Below are 16,670 nucleotides of genomic sequence, written 5' to 3' on the forward strand. Positions count from 1 at the left end.
TACATTTCTATTCAAAATTTCCATTGCTTGAAATTGGTGTAATGTGGTAGTTTTAGTCTATTAGTGTTTCCTATCTTGCCTTTCTATAAAGTCATCTCCAAAGCCTTTAAAGAGTGAAGAGGGAATTTTACGGCAATACCTCCAAATGTTCATGGTGTTGAAGATTATCTCTTCACTACTTCAATCTAAAATATTGTACCAAGCTATTAGCCTATTAGGGTTATTAGGATCATGTCATGTTAGGTGTTATTAGGGTATCTTTGAGTCACATTATGGAGAATTAGGGTTGTCTTTTGCTAGACAACCGCAATCGAACCAAAGGCTGTATGTTCAGACCATATGGCCTTTAAGGTTTAACACTAAACAATTTTTTTTTTAATATGTACTTTGTACATAACGGGTTACACCGTGGTTTGGGACTTTAAACCCAATGAGGCTGTACAGAGGTATGGACTAGCAGATTTGTAGTTCCTTTTTCAGAATTTTGATATATTTTCATAAAGGGTTGTACATGTATGACTTGCTGTTTTTGCTTGGATTTGTCATTCGATGGGAAAGATATAACCTTTGGACTCGGGCGCAGTTTTCATTACAGTATAAGGTCTGACAAATAAGCGATATTACTGTTTGGTTGACATACGTATATCCTGTGAAAACTTAAGGGTTAGAGCCTTAGAGGATAGTGGGTGGGGAAGATGCTGCTGAGACAAGGAAGTGTAAATGTGTTGTTAGGTTTACATATACCACAACAAAAAAAAAGTACTATACAATTATGAGTCATAAATGTTGTATTTGCACTTTATGCAATGGTATACATCACACTTGTAAGATTAATACATTCTATGGCTGGTCTATCTATCATGATCATTAATTCTATAGATTACACAAGTGCTCACCGACAATACAGAAGCACGATGAAAAATGAAACCAGCCATTCATGTTGACGAATCTCTCATGAATCTGTGAAATGAAAAAACGCATATATGGTAAGCTAAACACTTGTAAACTATTGTGTTGAGTATTATGTGCTAGAACTAGGGCCATCAGAGTTCTGTATCTTTCTTAGATTCCAGTGCAGTCCCTCGTGGATGCTGCGCAAGAAATCACTGGTGGAATCAACTTGACATGCAGTAGGCACAGGCCAAGGAGCCATGCTGCATATAAGTGCATCCCCAGGACCCAACATTTTTCTGTCTTTCCCGTCGAATGATACATATGCAGGACTTCTGCTGTTATATGGTACTTGCACTCTCACTGTTACATGCTCTGGTAATATAAGAGGTCGAAAGGACAAAGAGTGGGGGCAGATTGGTGTGAATAAAATGCCAGGAACCTGTCAATTAGATCATAGTCAGAAAGCCATGGAGTATAGCTATCAACATTTGCATTCAACAGTTCAACTTTATATTTTTCTATATTATCATCTTCACATTTACCCTTGATTAAGATTTCCAATGAAACAATAATGTATTGATGTAAAATTTAAACAGTGAATGATGTGTAAAATCAACAAAACACAGAAGTAGTGTGTAAACTGGACTGTAAATACTTTTAGGCATTTAGCTGTGAGATCAAACCTGTGGATGGACCATAGATCCTCCAGCTGCCAATGAATATGCAGTGCTTCCAGATGTGGTGGATAAAATTAATCCATCTCCTTGAACACACGTCACGAAAGTGTTGTCACAGTAGCATTCAAGATTTGTGAGATATGAGGATATCCCTCGATCAATTGTAACCTCATTCAAAACAAGAATTGGCTCCTCTGCATCGAACTCGTGTTTTGCGGTCTCTGGAATGATATGACACATCAACCTGTGCCGTAATGTGATGCAAACAGGACCTCGAAGCACCGAATCAAGTGATTCCTTGTATTGCTCACTATCTAAGGGGTGTTAAAGAACAACTTCTAAAATAGAAGAAAAAATATTATTAGGGTTCTAGCATGTTGATCAACTTAAGTTACCATATCTGTTCAAAATTCAGGTTATTTAATTGTCTAGCAAACCGATTGCACAAGTTATGGCTAACCCTTAGATAAACTTCATAAGAGAATAGAGGAGCTGAGGTAAACCTCATAATTGCACAAGTTTAGAGAGAGAATAAGCAACTTTCATTTGTTAAGTTAAACTTGTTGAAAACTATTAAATGCTTCTTTGGTTTCCTCAAATGACTCGTACGTGAAACAAATACTTAAATGACGTGTATGTATGAGCCAAGAGCCCAAAAGAGCAATTTGGAAAGCACAAAGGATACGAAATGCAGTCATGAAGCCCAGAGATCCCATAGAAAGTGGAACTACAGGAGGAACTGGTCCTTTGAACAATGAAGCAGCCTGCAGCAAGAAGTAGAATTTAGCCTAGGATTGCAAGAAATGAGTAACATTATAATGATAGCCAGCTGCTAGCATTTACGAGTATATGACTTCCTACAACAAATGTCAGTAACCTAAGTGAGCCCTGCCAATGGCTGAGTTAGGGGAGGTCATGATGTATAGTTGTACGAAGTATATATCTAAATCAAACAAAGAAAAAGTAGCATACATGCTAATTTTGAAAAACTCAAAGACCTGAATATTCTGAACTCGGAAGTGAATAGGAGAAAGAACCAGTGTAACAGCCTCATGTTTCTAACTGCTAAGAGCTCTTTCATGTAAATGACTAAATGATTCTATATGTATTTGTTAGTCTTGAATTTCATTATTGAATTTGGTCAACACTATCATAGAATTCAATATTCTCAAGACAGCAATTTCTGGAGATTAAACAACTTTGGGATGTATAAACAGGAGAACAATCGTAAAGCATCAGAGTCTGGTATGAGCATTAGGTGCATGAATTGTTTTAGTGCAGATCAAGCCAATCCTTCTCATGTATCAAACATCTTTTTGTCATTTTCAGTCCAATAAATAAAAAGGAAAAGGAAATGAAACATACCCAAAGTACAGTTCCATCCCCACCAAGAGTCACGACCAGATCAACTAATTTATGCAATTGCAAGACCTCCTTATCTGTCAATTTAAATACAAAAAAAGAAATCAATACAAAAAAATTCAAAAGATAGTAAAGCATTGACTGTGTGAGGTAAATTGTGTTCCTCATCATCCATAAAAGGACTCACATAAAAAACAAAAACTAAAGAATGTCAAGGTGATATGAGGTAATCAAAAATTCAAAAACTACATAAAGTGAAAAGAAGCACAGATGTTCTATATGGATGTACTCGTAGCAATATGCAAGCTTTAAAAAAGGTACACTGCCAATATTAAGTCATAGTCTACTAGACCTTTCAATCTTACCATCCTCCCAGGTCTGGACAAAGTCGAAGGAAGATGATTCCTGTAAGAGATCAGATCGAACTCGTGGTTCCACATAAATGTTTAGCTTCTTCTGTTCCTTCAACCATCTGCAAAAATTGAAGTTATATCTGGGGTTACTTGAACCTACAGTAGCTACTCAGATTGATGGCACAAACAACTTGATTGAAGAATTCAAATAGAGTACAGGCACTGGATCTAAAAAAGAACATCGTCATAGCAGCAATGATATACTGGCACATTAATAGTTAGCATTGTTTACCTGACTAGTTCGGAGCATAGAAGTTTAACAGAATCTGAATTAGGCTTGGTCAAAATAAGAACAGTCTGAGGATTATTTTCCCACTTTAGATATATCTGAAACATGGATCAAACAATCACTCAATTAAGACAAAGAAAGGCTATATAGAAGAACACAATTCTTTAACAAATTTCCTTAGCCACTGGAAAACCTTAGCATTGAGTTCTAAGCATGCAACAAGCAATCATTCGTGAAAGACAAGAGTTATTCAATACATACATGATTAATAATTAGAATCTTCAGATAGATTGTTTATTTATATCAATTTGCAAGTTATTCAATACAGACATAATAACTGTGATCCACTCAGTATTAGCAGCAAGCAGCAGTGTTGTGCATGTATACCTGTTTGCTACTACGCTCTTTAGTTTGTATGTTTCCACTGTCAAAAGAAACTACATCATGCTTATACTGATTTCCCTTTGATCGATTTCTATTCCATGAAAGTTTGAATGACGCCTGCATAAAAACAAAAAGTAATTAGAGAGGGTACCACTAGCAAAGGAATGTCAATGCCCATCATAATGAAAAAAGAAATTTAATACGAAGTATAGATGGACAATAAATTTGAAATGGATTTTACGAATGCAAAGAATGGGTCTCACTTTCAGATCATTTTGATTAGACAAGAAACTGCAAGCAAAATCACATCCAAAGATGGTACCCATTAACTATACCTTCTTCACCATCTTTTTGTCCATAGACTCAGAATCTGATGTTGGTTCCCCTTCCCCATCAAGCACCTCGTGATTGCAGATTCCATTTGCCCCACAGCAATGCCCATTTTTCCCATTTGCCGGGAGACACTTTTTTGGCTGATCAGGCAAGTCGACTGGTCTCTTAATAGGGAGATCACAACAAGGATTACCAGATGATACTGCTGCAATGAAAGATCAACTCATCACCACACTTTTATGACATAACAAGTTTAATCCTTTTAAAGGCTAATCACCAACAGCAATTTTGGGAGCCTCTGGCAGATTGGCAGATATACTGAATAATAGAAAATACAGCTGAACATAATGAAGCATTTGAGAAGGGGAAAAAAAAATAAAAATATCTGCCAACAGAAGACCTTCATCACAACCATTGGAGTTTTCATTTGGCTCTAATTCCTGAGCTATCACAATTGAACGACATTGAAACAGCAATCAATCAATCAAAGCCTTAATCCCATAAAAAGGGGTCGGCTACATGAAACAGCATAACTAATAAATTTTTGGAGCACTTCAAATGTCTGAAGGTCCATCAGTTCCTTCAACCTAGTCATTGAAAAGTGTTTGGGGTTTCTGAAACTATGTTTTTCCAACAATTTAGTTCATTACCCGTATATGCGTGAATGCAAACTTCTATTACCTTAATGATTGAACAACAGAAAGGGACTGCAAACAATTTCATTCTATGTATATAATGATATACATTAAAGATTGAACTACGGAAATAACTGCAAGAAATCATTCTATAATAAGCAAAGAAAGTCAAAATAAGCAAAATAATATAACATGTATATATAGGAGACCTTTGCGCTCTAGTTGGAGATTCCTTGACTTTTCCAGCTCAAACTTCCGCTTCCATTCAGCTGCCTCAGCTTGAGCAGACGTTTTACCTTCTGCAGCACGCCTCAGTGCCTTTGCAACAGCTAAAGCAGCAGACAAATCCATAAGCATTTTATCAAAGGTTGAACGTAAAACTACTGATAAAATAGGACTAGAGTAAACTAAATATAATACCAAGATTTGACTAAACTTACTTCTCATAGCTTCGGAAAACTCTACAAGATTATTGTCTAATCCTTCAAGAGGTTGCTGAAGCATCTCTTGTACTGCCCTTTCCGAATAGGCCAGGGGAACTAATTCTGAAGTTCCATTTTCATGAAATGAACTAGAAACCCTTCCATTTTCCTACATGCAAGGAACATGATTGGTAAGTGCGAGCCCAAGCTTTAATTAGGCCATAAATCACTTCAATGTCCGCATTAGATCTAAAGTTATTGGCGAAGCCTAGATGGCGGAAGAATACACTCTCCAAACCAATTTGTTCAACAAAACAATCAGAAATGCTCCAAATAAAAAAGGGCAAAACAAATTTAATAACTTAGAGACTAGATTTTGAAATTTTACCATCCTCTTAATAAGTAAATCTATCTAATATTAAGGCAACATCTGACATTTCTACTCCTTTTTCAAAATGGGGATCTCCTACCGGCTATCGCCCAGACTGGTCAAACCTAAACACCCTAACTCAAAACACCGAAGCATAAGCCTTAAGTCCATCAGACAATCACCACAGAACTCCTAAAGCACTAATCAAAGCGGTCACCGAGGTTCGGAACTTGGTCTTAATGATGGAATGCCTTAAATCACCTACTTAACCAAGTTGGGTTACACCAAAATTTAGTACTTATTTTCATGAGAATGCTAATCAGCTAGTTTGCCAGCTTTTAACATAAACCTAACTAATAATTCCCATTTTAACACAGCATTCAAGCTAAGCATTCATTACCATTTCAATAAACCCAAGTGATTATCTCATTTCTAACATTAATATAAAGTTAATTGCTTTAAATTCAATCAATATCTCCAAATTCAGCAAACCTTGTAAAACCAAATCAGCATTCACGATCACAAATTGTAAACAATCAAAAAAATTAACTTTAAAGACACGAACTTGCAGCTTAACCCACAATTCTAACAGAAAACTGAAGTAAAATAACAGCAATACAAAATCAAACAGAAACCCTAAAATCCCAACAAAATTGTGCAGAAAAATCCAAACTTTGAACTATAAAACAGTAAAAGATGATTAAAATTACCAGTCCAGGAGACATCATGGTGAAATGCAACCCAAAAATCCAATCAAATTGAAAGAAGAAGAGAGAGAAAGTGAATTAATTTGGGTGAAACTCAACTGCAAATTGAAGTTTCTCAATCTATGATCAGAAATCAGCAAGAAATTAATAATAGGAGTTGGTAAGTTCTTCAATATTTGTTGGAGGGTTGAAAGAAAGTGGGGTTTTCTTGGTTTATTTATAACGAACGAGATTTTGACGACTCTCTGGACTAGAGTAAAGAGATTAGGGGGTCCCCACTGTGGGGCGTGGAGACTTTTGATCAATTCTTTGCAAGAGAAGAGTAGATGAGTTCATCATTTTGGACAACGAGATTTGTTGACTCTTCTCCGTGTTAACGATCTTCGTGATGACTGAGACTACACTTGATAGAATAGATTAAAACGTTATTTTAATATAGAGAAATTTAAGTAAAGGCTTTTTCCAAATCTAATTATATTTCCGACTTTTATTTCAATACATTTAAATGTATATCTACAATAACACTTTGTTTGATTTGGTATAACATGTTACAATATATTTGTATATGTGAATGTCAACTACAATACTTCGTATATCTCACATCATCTGATCATATTAATCTCCGGACAAAAGCATTACTCAATTCTATTTGTTGTTTTTTTTTTTTTATCTTTCAAGATTTTGTTAAACGTGCTCTTTATATTTTTTTCACAAAGGAAATTCCTACATTTTGCTATATGAATCATTTTAAAAGTATCATTTAAGTACTTATTAATCCGAGGAATGAGTCATGTATTTGAAGAGGAGACTTGTGTAGTTGTGTTGTTATGAAAAGAGAATGAGGGAGCTTTTAGTTGAATTATTATTAGATAATGTTCCAATTATTTAGAAATTTTGTTTAAAAACTACATCTAAGAATGCTTATAAATTTGACATTATTTTATTACAAAGTAATTTATTAATGAGCTTGTAATATTATAGTCATTATCCAAACTTGACTAATAATATAGAATTACGTACTACTTTGTATTTTATTAAAATACATATAAGATGTATTGATTTATTTATTATTTTGGGTTTGGATCATCTAGAGTATGGAGTTCAATAAATCTAGACCCTCCACAAAAGATTAATGGCTAATATTCATCTTGCATGCATTTCAAAATAAAAAATAAAAGTGCAATAAAAATAATTAAAAACTCTCACTCTCACAACTCTACAACTCTATAATTTTCAAACTCTACAATTCTACATTTTCAAAATAAACGATGATTGAAATCAAACTAGGTATGGATTGTAAAGATGTGAGTCGTTCATTACAATGTTTTGGTCTAAGATTTTAATTGGAATCTTACTTGCAAATGATAGTATTTTGTTCTAGAAGAAATGACAAGACAGCAAATGCAATTTTCCTCTCTTTTCTTTATTTGATTACAAGCAAACAAAAAATAAATACGAAAGTATATTTTAATTCCATAAAATAAAATTAAAGAATTACAAAAGATTTGCAAAGACGTATGAAAACGATAGGAAAGATACCTCCGCGTAAGACGACTAATAGTTTGGAAGTTGGTACTTTGATAGCCACATTCATGTAACTTCTTTTTTTTTTTTTTTTAAGTGGAAATTGATTGACCAAAAAAACTTATGTAAGTCGGTTTGGTTAATTTTATTGTAATTGTAAGATGGTTAATTTAAGGATAATTTTAACAATTTTATAATAGTCTTAATTTTTGTAACAGTATTTTAATTATAATGAGTTTGAATGTATTTCAGTCAAGAATTTGTGTTGGCTGCCGAATTGTCAAATGCTAAGGACAAAATAATTGCACAAATCTTCTATAAAAATAAATTATTTCACAATATCACCTTACAAAATGTTGGCCTTTTGATCCTTATTTTATTATATATTCTCATGTATCATGACCTTATTTCGGTTCTCTAGATAACAAAGTTTCATCAATGCGACATATAACATCTATAGACTACATTCGTATGCTTTACTAATGCGGTAGGAAACAATGACTTATATCAAAATTTTAAAAAATTTTACTACTACCATAAAAAGCAATGATTTATCATACACAAGAAAACCCGTACAACTATACAAGCCTTTAGTTTTAATCATATGACCAAGACCTGATTAATAATTGATATAAAAAATTAACTAAAAGACAAAAGCTCATATTAGTAAATGACCAACATCATCAAACAATATATTCCATCTATATCAACATAATTCCTTTCACTTGCATTATTCCTTCTATATATTCATTCCTTTCACTCATCATTCCATATGTACATATGAAAATAAGAGGTGTTATTGTATTTTTATATATTTTAATTTAAATCTATACCTTTGTAAGTTTGCTATTAAAATCATCATATGTCAATCAAATTTGGGAATTTTATTGGTTATGTCGCATGCCTGCCAATCTTCACTAATATTCTATAATTATTGGAATTATTTTTCTCCCTCCACGTCTTTATGATTTTAACATCATCAAGATTTAAGATCAATAGATTTAATTATGAATTTATTTTTGTTTTTGTTTTTTATTCCACTTGGTATATTGAGAGTATATTATAGAACGAAGTTCAATCAATATACCATGATTTTTTTTTTTTTTTTAAGCTCTTACTACTTGTATTAAAATAAGAGAATTTTACATGACACCTTATAAAATTTATAAATTTGACAGATTCAATCCCCTAGTATTTTACTAGTATAGTAGTATATAAATACAATAATACAAAGCATATTACTTGTTTCAAAAAAATAAAAATAAAAATACAAAGCATATCACTTGTATTTACAATTTCAACTCTTCCCTTAAAAAAAAAAAAAAAGAAAAAAAAAATCAACTCTAATAGCGACGTGAGTTCCCCCACCAAACTCCAATTATTGACCAAAGAATTGTTATTGACTTTTCTCACATAAACAAAAGAGACTCCACAATTGACTTGCCTCCAAATTTCCTAAAAATTTTAAAAAAAAAATCAAAAAAAAAAACGACTATTGAAATTGACCCTTCCAATTTTTCAACACCATACACTAAACACTTTCTTAATAATATGGTGGTTTCCACCTAAATGACTGGAACCGAAAGTAAAAACTCCTAAATATAGAAAAAGACTTGCAAAGTGAATAAACCAAAATTTTGACGTAACAACCACTTAATTTCGGACAAGTTTTTATTTTTTAATTTCTCCGTATTTAAATAAGTGCCGTTCAGAGAAGTGAAAACTATACATAAAATTATAATGGGAGAAAGTGAGAAACTAATCAACAACTATATATGTATATGCATGGCAACAACTCAACAACTAGTATTGACTATATTGAGGCAAAATTAAGGGGAGAAAGTGAAAATCCCTTAATAAATATCTAAAGGGTTGAGAATAAATTAATTATAGTGGCCGGTTATATATATATTTTTTTTGTTATTTTTGTAATTAATTCCTTACATTAAAAAATATAATCATAGAAAATCAATCGACCTCAATGTTATGAATAAATAATCTTGGACATTAGACAAAATTTTCGTTTGCTAAAAATGACTTATTATATTAAAGATGATCAAAACTTCACTTGTAAATAGAAACCTCAATACATATCTATCTATCTATAGTAATATATAAAGTGAAAGGGGGTTTTGGGTTATAAATTTCACTTTCCCAAAAATACCCCTTTCATCTTTTATAATTTTCAAGAAAAAACTACCATAATTTAAAAAATATAACTACCATTTAAAAAAAAAAACTACCATCCTTTATTTATTTATTTATTTTTGTTTTTTTAGGGACCTTATATTTTGCATGAACATTATAATGTACTCATATCCTACCTTTAAACTTCTATGATTTCATCAATTTTTTTTTGGATATATTTTTTTATTAGAATAAGGTAGATAATATTTCAAGAAAAAAAAAAAAAAAAAATACCGAGCCATATAAATTTCTTATGTAGTTATGTTGCACACGCAAATAAGCTTGTAAAAATAAAGCAACGAATTGGACAATATTACATTGAGAAAGAAAATCATTGAGTTTAATAAAATCTAATTTAGAAAATAACTAAACCTGAGATTGATTAATTAGAACAGCTAGACCCAAAGATAAAGCCACTACACCTAAACCAATCAGACCAGCAGCATCAGAATCAGATTCCTTCCTCTTGGGTGGCGGAGGCGTTTTTTGGTAAGGGCTCACGTTAATCCTGGTGTTGATCCACCCACCATGCACTAATCCGGCCTCGCCCTCGGCCTCAACCTTATTAGCCTTAGCCTTACCTGCCGGGCGTTTAAGTTCAAGGTTGCGAACATAACGTGCAGGTTGTTTATCATCGGGTATGGCCTGGACCTCTAAGGAGGTTCTACCAATGAGGCGATTTTTCATCATTAACCCGACTGCAACAGAATATAAATCTATGTTTATCTTAACTTGCATTTGTTTCGGCGCTAGATAGCGGAACTTGCCGTTCCAATTTGGGTTTGAACCACCATGCTTGTCAATCCGGGTGAACCGCTTTCGAGTTGGGTCATTCCACACCACGGCATATGTCCGCATTCGCCGACCAAGTCTTAGTCTCCGGGACCTAGGTGGAGGGTCTAGGTCTTTGCCTGACTCCAAGTTTAACTCTATAAGCCAACTTTGGCTCTTTGTTTTGGTTGAGGACTCTTTTGCCATAATGTTTTTTCACATTTTTTTTTTTATTATTTTTTTACTAGTAATTTTCTTTTGTGAAGAAGTGTATTCCATTGATTATTATATAATTATAAAGGTTACAAAGATAATTCTAGTTGTGTTAGGAAATCAGAAATAACAAGGATATATTTACATAAAATCTAATGAATATTATCTTATACTCCGTACTTCGTATAAATTAAGTATTTACCTAATAAGGATTTTAGCCAACAATGAAAAAGAGATTTGCTATTTTTTGTAGAATAACAATTTACCAAAATTTCATGTATAAGTGATTGTAAAATAAAAATTTTACAAAATTTCATGTATAAGTGTATTTCATATTTTGATGTGGGTCAGCTGACCACTTAGAAAACGTGCTGAAAAATTTAATTAAAATGCATTTACAAATATTTATAGTTTTAAAGTAATTATAAAAATAATTAATTTTTTTTAAGAAAAAAAATAATTAAATTTTATCTTTTCTAATAGATTCTTTATTATATAAAATATATTATTACTTTTAAAATAGTCATATAATAATAATAATAATAATAATAATAATAATAATAATAATAATAATAATAATAATATCATATACACATAATATTCTAGTCTAGATCGAATAAATACAATAACAATATACGAAGTATAACGCATTAAATTGTGTACTACGTATATCAGATAATTGTTGGCTCATACGGCCATACGGGAGTATATAATACGGAGTAAAATTTTTAACCTGTTGTTTACTTATTTATTTTATTTATTTTGAATTGATGAATGCTCATAATAATTGACTATATATTATTCGATTCTTAGTTATCTCGTTCTTATTAATTACTGAAAAGGGAATAATACATCCAGATCTCTTAAAAACATCAGAAAATTAGGTTAATAGTTTAAGTACCAATATTCCAATACACCGTGCAAAATTAAAGAAAAAAACTAGCAGATAAATTGGTAATACTTAGTATATTTTTCAATGTACAACCTGTATTAAGGACGGGGTTTATCTAAACCCTATATATGGCAACAACTCAACAAGTTGTGTTAACTATTGAGCCAAAATCAATCGAAGTTAAACTTTTAATTATTTTGTTATCCATACATTGAAATATATAGAAGATCAATCAAGCTCAATTTAAGCAATAAATAATCTCATGTATTACACAAACTTCTCTGATGCTGATAATATAATGACTTGTTTTTATTAAAGATGATCAAAACTTACTTCACTAGTAAATTTAAAACCTTAATACGCAGACACGTAGTACATAATGTTGTACACTTATACTTACGTGCCAGAAAACAATAATTAAAACAAACCATAAGTTATACCCAACGACGTACCCAAAGCAATATTCAAAGCAATATTATTATCGGAATCGGAATCAGAATTAGGTTCCTTCCTCTTTGGTTTTGGTGGCGGTTTTTGGTAAGGGGTCACATTAACCTTGGTGTTGATCCACCCACCATGCACCAGTCCGGCCTCGGCCTCGGCCTTAGCTGCCGGACGGTTAACTTCGAGGTTGTGAACGTGACCTGTAGGTTGTTCATCATCGGGGATGGCCTGAACCTCTAAGGAGGTTGTACCAATGAGACGATTTTTCATCATTAACCCGACTGCAATAGAATATATTTCTATGTTTATTGTATACCTTTTCATCTGGTTCTTCACTCTATAGCTGAACTTGTAGTTCCAATTTGGGTTTGAACCACCATGATTGTCAATCTTGGTGAAATGCTTTCGAGCCGGGTCAATCCACACCACGGCGTAAGTCTGCATTCGCCGACCAAGTCTTAGTCTCCGGGACCTAGGTGGAGGTTCTAGGTCTTTGCCTGACTCCAAGGTTAACTCTATAATGTTTTGGTTCATGATGTTACGTTGTATGTAGTTTAACAATAAAATTTTCAATTCTTTTGTGAAGGAGTAAACATGGGCACGGGCCGTGCCGGCACGCGGGCGGCACGGGCCCGGCACGACTCCGGCACGGCCCGGCACGGGCACGGGTGGCGGCACGGCACGGCGGCCCACCTGTGGGCCGTGGGCCGTGCCGTGAACAAAAATCCGGATTCTGGCACGGGCACGGCGGGTGGCACGGTGGCCGGCACGACCCGCCGGCACGGCACGTGGCACGGCCCGGCACGGCCCGTGCCTTACCGTTGGAAAACTAGCCGTTTATGGCCGTTTTCCAACAGCTCTAAAACGGCTAGTTTTCCCCCCCTTTTCCCACCCAAATTCCCTATAAATACCTCATATATTCCTCCAAAAATATCACAATTCATCAAATCATCTATTCTCTCTTATTCTCTAATATTCTTACTCTTAAATTCTCAATTCTCAAATCCCTACAAATCATACAATCTTGCTCTCTTTTGTGAAAAGAAAAAAAAAATCCTACTCTCTTATAAATTTTACATTTTTACTATTATTACTTTTATTAGTCTACTACCAAAAAAAAAAAAAAAACTGTTATATTTACATTCGGGAAATTAAAAATTCGGAAAATTATAAGTTCGAGAAATTATAAATTTGGGAAAGCATTGAAGCGTCATTGTAAGATCTAACTCAACTTTATTTTAATTTGTTATTGTTATTGTTATTATTATTGTTATTATTATTGTTGTTATTATTATTATTATTATTATTATTATTATTATTATTATTTTTATTGTATTCTTGGAACTACTTAATTATATAAAAACTACTTTCTATTTTAATTGTGGGTTATTTGGATTGTTGAAATCTGTCTAAGGCGGGATTTGGGCTCTGGACAACGTCGCTCCTAACCTCTCCTACCTGGGATCTCATTGATCCAAGTAATCTACTATTATTATAATTATTTTTAAAAATTTAATTTATATAAAAAGTACTTACTAATTAATTCTTATTGTTATTGTTATTATTATTGTTGTTAATTGTTACTTTGTAATTGTTAGTTGTGTTATTATTATTAATTAATCATGGCATCAAACCCGAACGTTTCCTCCTCCTCTAGAAAAGCCAAGTCAAAACGTAGGGAATCACCAAACCCAAACACTTCAATGTCTATGCCCCCCCTAACATGCCCTTTCCCTCTCCTAACATGCGCTTTTCAAACACTTCCACCCCTTTCTTTCATCCCCAAAACACGGGAGGGCAAGAACAAATGGATGATATGGCTCCTTGGACCCAATTTCAACAAACCCAATTTCAACAATATGAATTTCCTTTTCCTCCTCCTTCCCAAGGTAGCCAAACACAAGCCTCCGGGTCGAGTGAACCATCCACCCAAAATCCTAACATATTAGAGTGGTGTACCGAAGAGGATTTTGCTCAAACCAAAAGAAAGAGTGAATGTTGGGCACATTATCAATTAAGTAAAGATGGAAAAAAAATGCAAGTGTCGGACTTGTGGTAAAATTTTCTCGGTCGATACCAAGGGAGGGACGGGACACCTTACTAGACATACAAAAAAATGTGGTGGACCATCTAGTGATCCAACCCAACCTAAAATTTCTCAATTCCATCCACAAGGTTTCATTTACAATTACGAGAGAGATAGGGATGAACTTGGGAGAATGATTGTACATGCAGAACAACCTTTTCTTTTCGCCGAAAATGATGCCTTCAACAACTATATTAACCGAGCACTACAACCAAAACACAAAAAAATCTCCCGAAAAACCGTTCGATCTGCTGCCATGAAGACTTATCTAGAGTACAAATTGAAATTAGTAAATGAATTAGCTAATCTTCCTAGTAGAGTTTCTTTAACCGCCGATGCATGGGATGGTGGGTACGGACTTCACTATTTATGTGTTACTTGTCATTGGTTAGATAATGAGTGGATGTTACAAAAACTCATCATTCATTTCAAAATGCTTGAATACCCTCATACCGGTCTTAACATTTCACATCATTTAATGGAAGCCATTGATGCATATAGTCTTAGGGATAAAATCATGTCTATGACTTTCGATAATGCAACTTCTATGACATATAGTGCGAATTTGGTCAAATCCCAATTGAACGATGTTATATTAGATGGAGATGCACTTCATGTTAGATGCATTTGTCATGTTCTTAACTTGTGTGTGAAGGATGGAACAGAAGCAATTGGTCCATTTTATCACAAAATAAGGAATGCTATTATGTCTATTAATAGCTCTAACATGAGATATCAAGAATGGAAAGGTTTTTGCAGGCAACAACGGATAAAAACCATAAAAATAGCACCGGATTGTCCAACTAGGTGGAACTCCACCTATGAAATGTTGAGTCGGGCAATCGAGTACAAGGTTCATTTAACACTTTTTTATAATATGAAATTTCCACAAAATGCTTTACTAGAAGATGATTGGGCTAATTGTGAAAAATATATGCAGTTTTTACAATTACTATATGGTATGACACATTGTTTTTCTTCTGTATATAATCCTTGTGCTCATTCTTTTCTTAGCAATGCATGTTTACTTGCACAACTTTTTGCAGAACACCGATCACAACATGTTTATCGTGGATATCTTCCATCCATGGAGGATAAATGGCGTAAATATTACACCGATATTCCTATGATTTATATTTTTGCTTCTATTTTAGATCCTAGACAAAAATATGATGGCACCTTTTTATTAATTGATATTTATTATAGTAACATGAATTTTAAAGATGATGTTGAAACTTTTAAGAATAAGGTGACGGATGAGTTTTTTAATTTATATAGAGTTTATGAAAGTAAATATGGAACCGTGTCTCGATTTGCCCCTTCTCAAACATCCAAAAATGTAAGTAAACGGGCCAAAGGTTTATTTGCACAAGCTGCTAACTTGATGTCTAAGTATTCAGGTACAGAATCATCATCATCTAGGAGAACACAAAGCGATGTTTCGGAGTTGCAAATGTACTTAAGTTACGACTTCATGAAAGGCATGGACGATGAAGAGAAGTTTGGCCTCGACATCCTCGATTGGTGGAAATCACAAGCCGTGAAACATCCAATTTTGTCGGCAATGGCTCGTGATATTTTTGCTATCCAAGTCTCCTCCGTTGCTTCCGAAAGAGCTTTTAGTGCGTCAGGAAGAGTTCTAGACGATAGAAGAACAAGACTAAAACCCGAAACACTTGAAATGTGTGTTTGCTTCAAGGATTGGTTGGATGCCGAAACTCGTTCTCAAGATCGTACTTATGCACAAAACGACGACGATGAAGGAACGTCGACTTCTTTTAGTTCTCATACTTCTCAATCCACTCAATTGGCGGATGAACTTGAACCTCTAGGAGACGAAGACGAAGATGAAGACGAAGGTGAAGACGAAGACGACCAATAATAATTACATGATTACATATTTACAGTATACACTATTGTATTCTTTTTGTATTATCGAACTTCGTATTCCGTATAATAAATGAAGTTATTCAATATTCATACACTATTGTACGATTTTTAATTATCATTACTTATTTTGTAATTTTGTATTATTGAATTATCGTACATTCGTACCGGCTACCGTCATATAATAAAATAAGTTATTCTTCAATTTTTTGTGTTTTCGGATTATCGCACTCGTATTTT

At 33.6% G+C, this 16,670-nt stretch overlaps 2 protein-coding genes across 3 annotated transcripts; both read right to left on the minus strand.

Annotated features, from left to right (window-relative positions):
- Nucleotides 1-741: 741 nt before the first annotated feature.
- Nucleotides 742-6,626, minus strand: LOC145603805 (NAD(H) kinase 1-like). Of its 2 annotated transcripts, none has more exons than XM_081659790.1 (11): nt 6,430-6,626; nt 5,368-5,518; nt 5,137-5,256; nt 4,295-4,494; nt 3,963-4,076; nt 3,579-3,673; nt 3,299-3,405; nt 2,937-3,010; nt 2,257-2,335; nt 1,578-1,885; nt 742-1,333 (listed from the first exon to the last, which is right to left on the minus strand). In XM_081659790.1, the coding sequence occupies exons 1-11, from the start codon at nt 6,445-6,447 to the stop codon at nt 1,022-1,024; spliced, it is 1,578 nt and encodes a 525-aa protein (XP_081515916.1). In that variant the 5' UTR covers nt 6,448-6,626; the 3' UTR covers nt 742-1,021. The 2 variants fall into 2 exon arrangements, with proteins under 2 accessions (XP_081515916.1, XP_081515915.1); XM_081659789.1 differs by having other exon boundaries at nt 4,295-4,497.
- Nucleotides 6,627-12,430: 5,804 nt separating this feature from the next.
- Nucleotides 12,431-12,991, minus strand: LOC145606196 (uncharacterized). Its single transcript, XM_081662245.1, has one exon. It carries the CDS (start codon nt 12,989-12,991, stop codon nt 12,431-12,433), a length of 561 nt encoding a protein of 186 aa, XP_081518371.1.
- Nucleotides 12,992-16,670: the final 3,679 nt, after the last annotated feature.

This window comes from Chenopodium album, chromosome 22, assembly GCF_948465745.1.
Source record: "Chenopodium album chromosome 22, dcCheAlbu1.1, whole genome shotgun sequence".
Lineage (NCBI taxonomy): Eukaryota > Viridiplantae > Streptophyta > Magnoliopsida > Caryophyllales > Amaranthaceae > Chenopodium > Chenopodium album.